Genomic DNA, 12,634 nt, shown 5'->3' with positions numbered 1-12,634 from the left:
GCCCCAAGTGAAAACAGCTGTAACCCACCAGGCCAAACACCCACCGAACCTAACCTAACGTTCCGTCCCTACCCAACAGATGTGCTGATGTACCTAATGCAGCGCCCGAGACAGGGCAAACTCAGAGAAGCTGGGAAAAGCAGAGCTGTGTCCGCCCTTCCTGACAGGTCATCAATGAGTGAGCTCCGAAATCTGAGCGCTTTCACTCAGTAGTCTTAAAAATTACAGAAACTAAAAGAAGCGATACATGTTGGTTTTTTAAACTGTAAGTGAAGTTCTACCAGAAAGGCAGTGACGGGAGGGAGGGAAGGCCAATTTACTGTGTTTATTTCTTCTGCAGTTACAGGTTCCAGGATGTCTTGTGAACTTGAATAGACTCAAAAGCATTTCCAAGTGTAGGGACTGATCCTGTTCCTTCCTTAAAAATCAAAGAAACTGCCATCATTAACGGCAACTGGGATGCAGGCTAGATTTCATATCACCTTTTGTCCAGAAAAAAGAAAAGACTAAGCTGGAAAGAAAAATGCTGAAAGAATTTGAAGAATTCAGAATATTCCTACATAAAAGGCGGTTTGGCACACAGGATTAAATATTGTAACTCCTGAATCTCATCTGAGTAAGAATTTGCTGAGCTGTCCTGTGGATTAATTTACTGCAGTATGAACTCCAAAGAAACCCAAACCAGAGGCTGTCAGGTTACTGCGGTCACTGTCCTTGCTCCACGGGAAAGGAGCTCCATCTAGCTCCCTCCTAACTGCAAAAGGGTCCCAGATTTAGACTCAAATGAACTAGAACAGACAGCTGCCGCATCTAGCAGATTCTGGACTCTAGAAAGTTCTAGAGTGCTCACTGGGGTGATAAGACCCCCCCAAAAAAGATCCTACAAGAAGTAACAAAAAAGTGTTTACAGCACTTTTATAACTTTATCTACCCAGATGCAATTTGACTTAGACAAATTGAAAATGAAGAGATGTTTCATGCAATTCGGATAAAACTGACTGGAAAGTGAAGAGAATGTATAACAATATGTGGTGAAAAAATGCAAATACACATTTTCAACCTCATTTACACCACACTTAGGAAATTGTGCCTTTTGGATGAGATTAGCAAAATAGAGGAATCTGATATGGGGAGAGAACAGGCCACTGCTGTCAGGGCCCTGAGGGCACCAGAAGGCCTAATGGCCCTGGCCAGCCCGGACTGGGCCCCCCACAGCCTCTAGCCCATGCCCCAGCAGCCCCACTGAAGCTCAGCCGAGGTGTGCGTGTCTCTTGGATGGACATTTGACCTACGTCATCGCAGGAAGCTTGTCTCCTGGAGGGACCCTCTGTTAGCACACTGCAGCCTCACCCTCCAGCCCTGTCTCTGGTCCTGTCTCCTTTTGCTCCTGGCCAGGGTCGCTGCATGGATCCCGGGACTGGTTCATCACTGGCCTTGTCTGGGGCTGCTGCTGTACTTGCACAGCTTGGGGAGACCTGAATTCTGTTTTCCAAAACAGCTTAAACATTTGAGCACTGAGTCTTGGCGATCCTCTGTCACATTTCTTGTAGACTCACAACTGAGTTTCGAAAGTGGAACACTAGCATCTGTGGGTGCGTGAGGATTTGGATTAAAGCAGTCTGGTTCTCCAAATATCGAGCAGCAGTTGCCAACAATCTGTTTGCACCTCTAATTATAGATAGAAAAGATTATAGAATTGGCAAGCAGATTTTATTTTTTCCTGAAAAAAGGAATGACTCAGTAAATTTGATGAAAAATGAGACCAAAGCAGTTCAGTGACAGAGATCAGTGTTGGATTCAGAAATGACCAAACCCTAGTTCATTCTTACAGTCTGTCAGGAAGGAGCAATGGGACAGGGAATATTTTGCACATAAGAAGAATGTAAATTCCTTCCTAGATTTAAGCAGGACCTTTTCTATAGCCTAGGTAGCAACTGCTTTCATTCCAAGCAGCTAAAACACAGGCTACAGAGCAAGGTCTCAATGCAAACAGCAGCCTGACTTTGTCCACAAGAAAATTTGAGACCTCTTTCAACATCCTACATATTCCAACTGAGCCTTGTGAATCATCTTCAGCACCAGTAAGAGTTAAAAGATAAACAAGGCTGACACAGCTTCTAGCATTTGTGGAGGTTTTGGGTGGGTTTTTTTAACTGCCGTACTAATTAGAGGTGTTAAAAACCTGACTTGGGATAACTAACATAGTGAAAACAGCTTTTTGAGCTGGACTGCCTAGTTTTACTTCTCTTTACCCAGACTGCTTTTCTCCAGTAACCAGAAGGGGTTTCTGCGAATCACTGACACAGCTCTCTCAGTTTGCTACTCGCTGTATTTATCTGGAAGTAAGTAAAAGACAGCTTTGAGCATCAGGAAGCAAAAACAGGATCAAGAGCCAACACGCACACTCTTCATGCTAAGTTTCCTAACAAAGCCAGGCAGTTTGTAACCAAGGCAGGTGCCCAGAGCAGACCTCGGACCGTACCTGCCCAAGGGCATGCTGAAGCAACGTGGGATGCCCAACAAAGCGAACATTATCGATCTTCAGTTCAAACTTTTTGCCACACATATCTGACTTGGTAGCCAAAATTGTTGCCAGGATGACATCTGAAAACCTTGAAGAGCAGAAAAGGAAGTTATTACAATTTTCAAACAGCATACCCCCAGAATATTCCTCCAAATACAGGAGGGGGAAAAAAAAAAACACACTAATGAGTTTTTCAAGTATTGTAAATTTTGTCTAAATTGTTGTACCTGGAGTACCACCAATTACGGAAAATTAAGAGCCCCTTAATTACATCTCTCAGATCATCACAATTATAAAACAGGAAGCATTCATGACAAAGACTGCAAGGTCATGCTTATTTAATTACATGCTCAGCAAAATACATTGGAAAGATTAGATGCAGTTTGCTTAAATATAAAAACAGCTCGAGTTAGCCATTGCCTGGATTTAGCTGCAGGTTAATGAACTTCCTAAGCAACTACATATCAACACAGCCTGTCACTCAAGCACAACAGAGATCTTTAAGCCACCCGACATGGCAGAGGGAAAGGCAAGAAAGAGCTGACTCAGTTAGAAGAAACACACATTCAACGCTCATCCCTCCTTTCCCAAAGCTCATCGTTGAGACTCAAAGTTACTCACGTAACAGATCCCAACCTGTGGTCAACAGACCACCGGGACCCTTCTGAGAGCTGCCTGGCCTCACCTGGGCTTTCTCATTTCATAAACCAAACCGAGACAAATTCATGACAGGTCAGGCCTTTCCCAACGCTGACCATGGTGTTACTGGATTGCTCTGGAGCAGCAGTGGGAAGAAATCAGCTGTGAGACAGGAGGGCACAGATCTACAAGGAGAGTGCCCTGTAAAATACAGCTACCACTGCAGAAACAGGCAAGAATCCACTGTGACAAGGGAGGAATTCTGCAACTGCTCTTTCCAATAACCTTGCAACATTGGTCTGGTCTCTACAAACACTTGTTTCCGGGAAGAAATCAGCTGTGAGACAGGAGGGCACAGATCTACAAGGAGAGTGCCCTGTAAAATACAGCTACCACTGCAGAAACAGGCAAGAATCCACTGTGACAAGGGAGGAATTCTGCAACTGCTCTCCTTGTAACATTGGTCTGGTCTCTGCAAACGCTTGTTTTCCTCCCCTGAGACAGAGAAGCTGAAATCCACAGGGAAGAGGAACTCAGCTGCTGGAGGGAACTTGCTGTTCTAGAATAGGAGCACAACAAGGTTTGATATTAGCAAGTTCTTTCCTCAGCTGATTTCTCGGAGGCTCCCATTTAACCAAACGAATTTCAAAACAGTTTCTGATGAGACCATTTTTTAAAGAGTGAAAATGTATATTTCATTTTCTTTATTTACACTCGGGGATGTGTGCCCCTGTCAGACCATCCCCCTCCACCAGGCAAGTATCCCAGATAACCCAGTATCACTCAGAGAAGAGGGCAGGCATGGGTGTGTGCTGCGCTCACCTTATCTCTTGGCCACAAGCGAGCCCTCGATGCCCAAAGAGTTACTGTACCATATTCCTGGTTCAGCCTGAGTTATGGAGTACTACAAAAATTAAGACAAATGCACGTAGACAGGTCTTTTGTGTGCATCCATCTGCATATGACCCTGGGGGCATTTCTGTTTTAGACCTACATATACTGAAGGTAAAGGACAACACGGGGCTTTACAAGCTGTCAGAGCCCCTGGTGTCTGCACAAACAGGTCATCCTGACCACAGCACGCTGCTTACGTTTGGCTTATGGAAGGAGCAGCTGGGTACAAACATCCAAATCCCCGTCCGCTCTGCTCCAAACACCGCTAAGGGCAAGCAGAGAGATGGGGAGACTAGCCAGAGACTCCTGGGGCCACTAAGACCATGCTCCTTGCCTACCACGCTGCACTGGGCTTGCACAACACACGGAGTTTGTGAAGAAAGGGCCAAGCATCCTCAAACAGGACCTGGACTGACAGTGCCTGGAGATCCCACTCCAAATAGGAAAAAAGTCACCATGACAGCAGTGGGCTTTGCCCCCTCTTTCAGCTTGTTCATTGCTAGGCTCATCATGGAGCCAGGAAGGCTGTTAACAGCAATGGATCCAAAACAAGCACATGTTTTGGGGGGTGCAGGGAGAAGGAGGGTAAACTAGAAAATGCCTTCTCGCTGGTAAGAAATGAGTTACTCTTCCCTCCCTCATCCTTGGCAAAGGATACCTTGGGAGGTGGAAAACTGATCGTTATGATTACTTTAGCCACTGTTAAGATTTGACTTTTACAAGGAACTACACCAGCGATCTTTGAAGAGATAAATGTGGTACCGAATGTAACAGTTCAGCAGTTCCCAGGAGAGCTCAGGACACCGACAGCCCTGTCTGCCCTACCTGCGTGTGGCTCTGTGAGGAGGCGGAGATTAAAAGGTTGATTTGGTAAAGCCCTCACTGTCTTCTCACTAGAGGAGATTTCTCTTCCTGGGAGAGTACTGCAGCTGCAGCCAGAGGACACGCTCAGCATAGCTAACCTTGTGATGGGTTACAGGGGTACAAACACCTGCCATCATCACAGAATCTCCCAAAAGTGACCTGGACTCCAGCCCCTTTCTCTTCAGCTGACAGCCTAGATTTATTGGCTTTGCTAGGTTGGGGTTTTTCACCCCCAACACTCTCTATAATTTATACATTAGGAATGATAGGGAGATTGAGGGACAGCAGATATGTTATTCCCATCATTTCAATTCATCATCTCATTTTAGAAAACAATACTTTTACTTTAGATATTTTCATGCTGATTTTCTAATCTCTGGGGTGTATTAAAATGACCTAAAAATGCTGACTTATCGGAGCCCAAGAGTTCATTAGAAGCAGACTGGGTTTCACAGTCGGGCAGTAAGAGCCCCTTTGTCTTTTATGAGATTAATCTGAGCTTTGTGATTTCCAGAGGGAAGCAAACCTCTCCTCTACTAAGGAATTAAGCCGACAGAAAATAAATACAAAAAACAAAAGCTTTGATTTGCCCAAAATATCCTACCGCTCCTATCACAAGCTCAACAGAGCAGCAACAGCGGACAAGCCAGCAGTACGATACAAACCACACTAGTGCAGACCAACTGCTGTCACCTCCGGAAACCCAGCTGAGCCACCAATTGCTCTAGCACATGGAAAAGGAGGGGGAGAGAATCTCAAACACTAATTCATTTTTTCCCTGAGAATGGATAATCATCTTTTATATGCCATAGGAATTCAAAGCCAGATTTTTATACAGAATTCTTCTTTGAAGTAGTTTAGAATGGGAGCTGAGTATCTAGGTGAACATCTTTACGTTAAGCAGGGGCTAGAGATGCAGTTTAACAGTTCTGGGGCCCTGGGCAGAGATAAGCACTCTTCCCTCTACGCATTCAGAAACGGGTATAATGCAGTCATCCGGTTTAGCTTAGTGGGGCACCAAGGAAAAGCAACCAGAGCAGCTGCCCAAAACCAGGTCTCCAAAGAGCTCTCCGTAATTACTGTGGGATTAAACAGTTTACTCACTGATCTGTACTTTTAAGTCATTGCTCATCAGAAAGCAATTTGGTTTAGGGCTCCTTGTTGGACTAACTACAATGCCAAGGCTACACTTGTTGCATTCTCGGAGGATCACAACTTTTCTCAGTTCACAAAAGGGACAGTACCACAGCCATTCTGGATACCCTACAGGAAGCACAGGAATGTTAGTAGGACCTGTGTAATTATCCTAGCTTAAACCTTTAGCAATACTTTTCCTGCAGACATTGTGATTTAGCATATAATTATTTCATCATTCGGTGTAAAACAGAAACCAGAAACAAAGCACAATTAAAAGGATGGTGAGAAAAGAAAGCCATTCTAGACAAAGGTGATTGTTTAGAACGTTTGGTCTTACCCCGAAACCAATTGCTCATCAGTTAGAGGACATTGGTCTCTGAAATGGGAACATGGCCATAAACACAAAACAAAAACACAACAAAAGAAAATAAACGAAGCAAGTACACAAAATACAAAAGAAAAAAAAGATAATATTAAAAACCAGGATGAACTATTAAGGGTTAAACTCCTGTAAAGGAAATATAACTATTGAGACGAGTTAACAGTTAATGGTAGGTGAATTCCAGGGATATACTGCAGGCCTAGACTGACTACTCAGAGAAAACAGGCGAAGGCATTTTAGTCCTCTCGCTAGCTGCTGTAATGTGCTCCCACGATACGCTGCTTTTATGGAGCTGTATTTACACCATATGTTCTTAATTCATGCTTACCTTAAGAGAAAATAGAAGAACAGATTCTAAACTTCAGTTTCTTTTCTAGACTATTACTAGCGTTTCCACCAAAGGACCATCCCGTGCAGCCCCAAATAACCCACAGCGCTTCACAACTGGTTCTGGTGCTTCCATACCCACAAGACTTAGAAAAAGAGGATACCAAACATTTATCTTTGAGTGCACAGCCAGGATTCTGTAAAGGGCCTTGCACACAGAGCTGCTGCTGCTGCCCCCAGGGATCTAAACAATAGGCACAAGTCTGGCCAGACCCACAGCACCAGCATGAAGTCATTCTTCATCTCTCTCTGCCCCAGGCAATAAGTAGAAACTTAGGAAGAGCAGGCTGAAAAAGTTTTCAAGGCAAAGAACATGAAAACCTTTACAACAGGTGTACAGAGCGAGGCTCTGCTAACAGCTATACCCACTTCTACAGCAGAGAAACAAACACCTACTTTCGTTTTAACAGCAGCTGCTCTTTTTTCCAAATAACAAGGAAAAAAGGACTTGTTTCCTGAAACAAATGTCCTAAATATACTGAAAAAATAATCTGATAAAAGCTTTATACTGTCCACCTTAGAAATGGAAGACAAAATGAAAGCCTCCTACAATTATTTAATCCAAAAGAGAGCAGATTTCTACTGGTCATGTTGAAAAGGGAACCTAGAGCAATCCTAAAAAACAAACTATACAAAGGGGGTGATGTTACAGGAAGGGTGTTTAAAGGGACGGACGGATGAATGGAAAAGCACGGGCTCACAGAAAGGAAGCCTTTCAGAACAAATACAAGGAAGAACACTGGAGTTCAGTGAAAAAGGGACAGAGGATATAGAAATGTTATCACAGGAGAACTACTGTTCGTTAGAAAGGGACATTCAAGTCCCTGTTTGTCAGTAACTTGGGGTTTTTTTATAACAGAAGCGTTTGGCCAATTAATGACATCGATGCTGTCAAACTTGCTAAACCTCCTTCAGTTAGTCAGTTATGCTGATAAAAAAATGCAAAGTCTGGTGTAACATATGTTACCGTATGTGCACCTTCATTAGGATTTTTGCTGGCAGACTAGACCACCTTCAGAAAAACTACAAAAATAACTTCAAACCAATTTAATGAAGCATGGCTTCAAAAGAGCAACTGCCTCACGTTTTTTCCAAGGAGGAGGAAGAGACTGGCAGGCATCTCCATAGGCTGTGAGGGGTAGGTATTTATGTATTACGGGTAAAGCACTCAGAAACTGAAGGATGTTTTGAAGACAGCAAATGACCAAAGGCTGAGAAGAAGCCAACAAAGAGAGACACTTGACAGGCAATTTGTTTTGACAGTGACAGATTCTTCTGAATACCTTTTTGTTGGGTGGCCTCTATCAACACACCTCAACCTCTTTTGCTGCTTGACTTGCTTTTAAAAGGAAGAAAAAAAAAAAATCTATGTTCTGAAGACCCAAACACACAGCTGCATTGAACAGAAATTAATACAAGGAAATACACACCAGTAACCTAGAGGTAGGATTATCATGAATAGGCTGCAATTGTCTACAAAAAACAAAAAGCATAACAGTGACCAGGATATTTGAGTCTGAAGGCTAAAAGAAATCCAGTTATGCGTACAAATATGCTACATGGAAATGGAGAGTTAGGGCACTCAAACTGATGTAATTTTGTCCTTTCTCAGGCCATAAAGAAATACATACACCTCAGCTGCTCCAGGAAAGGTCAGCTCAAAACTGGGTTGGATCTGGGTTCCAACAGCTTGGGAAAAAAATAGTGATATGGCTGTCTTTAACTTACTAGCAATCTAGCACCAACCGCTGCACCACTGCACTGTGGGAGAATGAACTTCCAGGGACAGAGCTGCCACGGGGGGAATGGCTCTCACAAACCCCCTCGCTCCATTCCTGGTCTCTGCAGCCTGATCTGATTCAATGGGAACATACAAACCACAGCAAACAGGAGCCCAGGAGCAAAAATTCGTAACATTGGTGAGGAAAAAACCCCATGGGCTCAGCAACAATAATGGTTTTACAGTTAGACTCCCTCCTTTCCTAGTTTACAAACCCTATGCATCTCGCTCTCTCCATCTGCACCTTTGTGCTTCCACTCTTCCCTTAAAATCTCTCCTACTGCAAGGCACCAACTTCTGTTACTCCCAAAATGGTCTGATACAAATCATAAGTCCGAGCAACCTTTTGTACACAGTTTTGAAGATCCCTGTTTGTTCTGCGCTGGAAGAAGTGTACCTAAAACCTGAGTATTTTTTCAGCTGTAAGACCAGTGAAAGGTATTAACTCTGCCAACAAACCTCCTCTTGTCTAACATAAATTAACAGGACTCAGTATATAAGGAATATCCATTATTTCTTCTACCAGCTGCTCTCACTGAAGAGAAGGAAACGTTTAGCTGCTACATCAGTTGTATGGGATGCGTTGTAGTTACAACACTGATTACAGTGGCATTGGGAAAAAGCTTTTCAACAAACAAACTTGAAACTAATGTAACTTTGAAAGAGACTCTGAATTTCTGAATGCAGATGGCCAGCCATGCAAGCAGCACAAGCAGTGTGCTGGACCTCCATTGCTGGCTTCTATCAGAACCAGCACTTTCAGAGCAACATAATCGCTCCTTTTCTTCTGTTTTCCCTTCATCTGCATGGCAGCTATACACAGATCCACAGGAGATAATACAAAGAGACTTCCTGCAAACAGACCTGTGTTGGCTGACACCTCAATTTCATTTAAGTAGATATAAGGCTTATAAACACTGACTTTAGTAAGCATCTGGTGCAGATACTGCAGCATGAATTTGTATGTATTGCTAGATACAAAACTGTAAAAGTGACAGCTTCTTTTTTCAGAAGACCATCACTGCGGGGGGGGATTCCTGTCTTAATGTTCTTTCATTCCATGCTTCAGAACTGTGATACTTTGTGCTCAGTGAGCCCAGTTGAGAGATCAGAAATTATTTTAAACACTAAAAGCTTAATAACAAATACCTGACCAGGAGATTAAGCACTATTTTTTAAGCCCAGAGCTCTGGACACCACTACAAGGAAATTATCTAAATCTTTGTTTAATGTAGGTCACATGCCAGCATATTCAATCTACTTAAAACCAGTTTCAGGAAAACACTAGCAGTTTTCTCATCTGACCATAAGTTGGAATGATAAAAGCTTTTCCTGTGCCACTGTAGTAGCCACATGCTGCATCACACTAATTCAGCACCACAGGTAACGTGCAGCCAATGCAGCTCCGCATTAGGTGCTTTGTCCAACCTGCTAAAATGGCAGAGGCAACAAGAATCAGTATCAGACAGAAGCTGGGACCATGCCAACACCATCTTAATCTGTCTAGGGAAATACTAGAGACAGGGTTTTGAACCACAGCCAACAAAATCCCTGAGATAACCAGCAAACGCGTGCACTGAGCCTTCCTAATGTGCAGACTAGCTGTGTCCACAGCGCAGTCCGAAACGCCCACTCATCAATTACTAAACTTAAAAAACCACGGCTTGCTCCAGCCAGAGTGGTGCCCTGTACCATACTGCACTCACTGGAGACATGACAGAAGGCTGCATTTGAAGGTTTCAAAGACACCAGAAGAGGCAAGAGATACAAATTACCTCAAGTAAATGTATTTTCATAAGATCCCAGTCCTGGAAAATATGAATTGATGAACTTTACTATCATGGGTGATTTTAATTTCAGCTAAACCATTCTCAGTCAAAGTTAAGAACAAGCTTACATTTTGTGACGGTGGGATCCAAATTTTGTTCTGGGAGGCAAGTGATGAGCACTTCTTTTTTACTCTTATATGAGAGAAGAGCAGCAACTACCTCATTGGAGATTAAAACACACATCATAAAAAAGATCCACAACTGAACTATGAGTCAACAGACAAAAAAAACCCCTTTTTCTTTCCCAGAGTTATCTCATATCTGATAGTGATAAATTCACAACCATGCAGCAGATTTCAAATTTTCTAAAAAATCTAATTAGAGGGTCCATTCGTACATATATGCATGCTGAACAACACACTGCCTATTTTCAGTGCCTTTGTTACCCACTGATTTCCTATAATTGAAAAACTATCTTTAAGTCTTTGTTTCCTTTTCAGCCACTATTTCACTTCACAGACACAAGGGCAGCTACATCTGGAGAAACAAAATTAGTTATTAATTAGTGCACAGCAATTCCATACGACAATTACACGAGCTAGGGAAGAATTTGAGGCAACTGAATAATATATCCAGTTAGAGGAGGCAGGTAAAGAAAAGTGGAATGTTGCCAAAGTATTAATACTCCTAGCTTTGAAAGAGTAATATTGCCTTTCTAATGAGCACAAGATACCTGACGTATGCCTTGCCCAGAAAACAATAGATTCAGTAGCATTCCCTCATGAGAAATTCCACATTACTAAGCACTAATTTGCTCATAACGTGGCATTAAAGCATCTCTTTGTAAGTTGTTTTCTATAAAGTCCAAGAGAATCTGCCTACTGAACTAGCAGGCAAGAGGCCACCCCTCCTCTGTTTCAAACTCTTAGGCAAGGAGAAGCGTTTTCCCCTACCTGGAGTCCCCATCTTGATCTTCTGTGGTATCACCAGAGCTATTCACAGCATATCGACTCCTTGGTTTATCTAAAACAAAGAATAAAGAAAGATTTTTCAAGGAACAATCTCCTTAAAGTGCTCATTAAAATAAGTGCATTAAGAGAATACTTGTCTGTGACCTTTTAAAAATTATCTATAACAGAGATCTAAAAAAGGTAATATAAAAAGGAAGGGTCTTTCTGCTTTTAAGGTAGAAGTACCAGATTTTGGTTTTTCTATTCTCACTCAAAAACACATCAAAAAACAGGAAAAAGAGGTTTTCATCTTCAGGGTATAAAGATGAGAAAGCAAAACATGCACAGAAACAATTTTTCTCTCAAGTGCCAGGTAACAGTTTTCAGTTCTAAAGAGAGTGGAAAATAAAACTCTGACCAATGCATTTCCGTCATTATTGCTGAGGTTTCAGGACAATGATAATGCTCCAGAAGCCTCGCCTGCAGTCAGTTACCAAAATCCTTTACCAACAAAAAGCAGGAGCGGGGCAGGAGGGAAGCAGCCAGCCAAAAAAACCCGCATTTCCAGATTTTACCTATAAAAACAAAAAAGGGTTTGAAGATGATTCTCTCTTGGTAAGAAGTGACTCAAAACCTAAACAGGACGTCAAACCTCTCCTGATATACAGCAGTTACCAAGTGACCCAGGTCAGGCAGCCTCATTGCTCTGCAGCACCTTTCGGCTCTGCACCAAGCCCCTCGGTGGGACCCTGGCCCTGACCGCAGCACAGCAGGCACAGCCGTCCCGTCTCCTGCCCCACAGAGCCCTGGCCGTGGGCAGCTCCCAGCCCGGCACAGACACCATCCTGGCTTGGGAAGGTCAGAGGAAGAGGTACAACCAGCACCAGCTCCACAACAGCCCCCTGGCACCTGAAGGGCCCCATGTTTGTGTTTTCCAGAAGAAATCGAACCACCTGCACCCCGTTATTCAGCACAAAGGACCAAAGTCTCTCAGCTTCTCCCCATTTTTGGTTAAAGCTCACTGACTGTCTCCTCAGGTCAGTGCCACCCCTTCTGCCCCTGCCTCCTCCTTCCCCCACACCTCTTCAACCCCACAGGGCTTCAGCTGACCCGGGAACCACAAGGAGTCACTGGGGTGACAACAACACCTGGCAGTAATGGAGTTCAATTAATGCAGGGCGTGAGGGGGCCAGGCCCTCTGTGGGGTACGAGGAGTGTGAAGTATGTACCCCATGGGGCTACAGGGCAAGGGGGGTGTGTGGGGGACACCAGGCCGTGTGGGGGGACACACCAGGCCCTGTGGGTGGG

At 43.6% G+C, this 12,634-nt stretch overlaps 1 protein-coding gene across 3 annotated transcripts in view; it reads right to left on the bottom strand.

Moving 5' to 3' along the window:
* Nucleotides 1-11,391, bottom strand: part of NPRL3 (nitrogen permease regulator-like 3 (S. cerevisiae)) — a 40,638-nt gene extending 29,247 nt beyond the window's left edge. For 2 of the 3 annotated variants that reach the window (XM_010080304.1, XM_010080312.1), the window contains exons 1-2: nt 11,330-11,391; nt 2,483-2,612 (exon numbers count right to left, since the gene is read on the bottom strand). In XM_010080304.1, coding sequence (XP_010078606.1) covers nt 2,483-2,566 — 84 coding nt within the window. In that variant the 5' untranslated portion in view covers nt 2,567-2,612; nt 11,330-11,391. Of the gene's footprint in view, nt 1-2,482; nt 2,613-6,395; nt 6,435-11,329 lie in introns of all 3 variants that reach the window. The other variant, XM_010080296.1, reaches the window with a different exon arrangement.
* Between the last annotated feature and the right edge of the window lie 1,243 nt (nt 11,392-12,634).

Source organism: Pterocles gutturalis, unplaced genomic scaffold, assembly GCF_000699245.1.
Source record: "Pterocles gutturalis isolate BGI_N339 unplaced genomic scaffold, ASM69924v1 scaffold14046, whole genome shotgun sequence".
Lineage (NCBI taxonomy): Eukaryota > Metazoa > Chordata > Aves > Pterocliformes > Pteroclidae > Pterocles > Pterocles gutturalis.
This window is presented reverse-complemented; position numbering and strand designations above follow the sequence as displayed.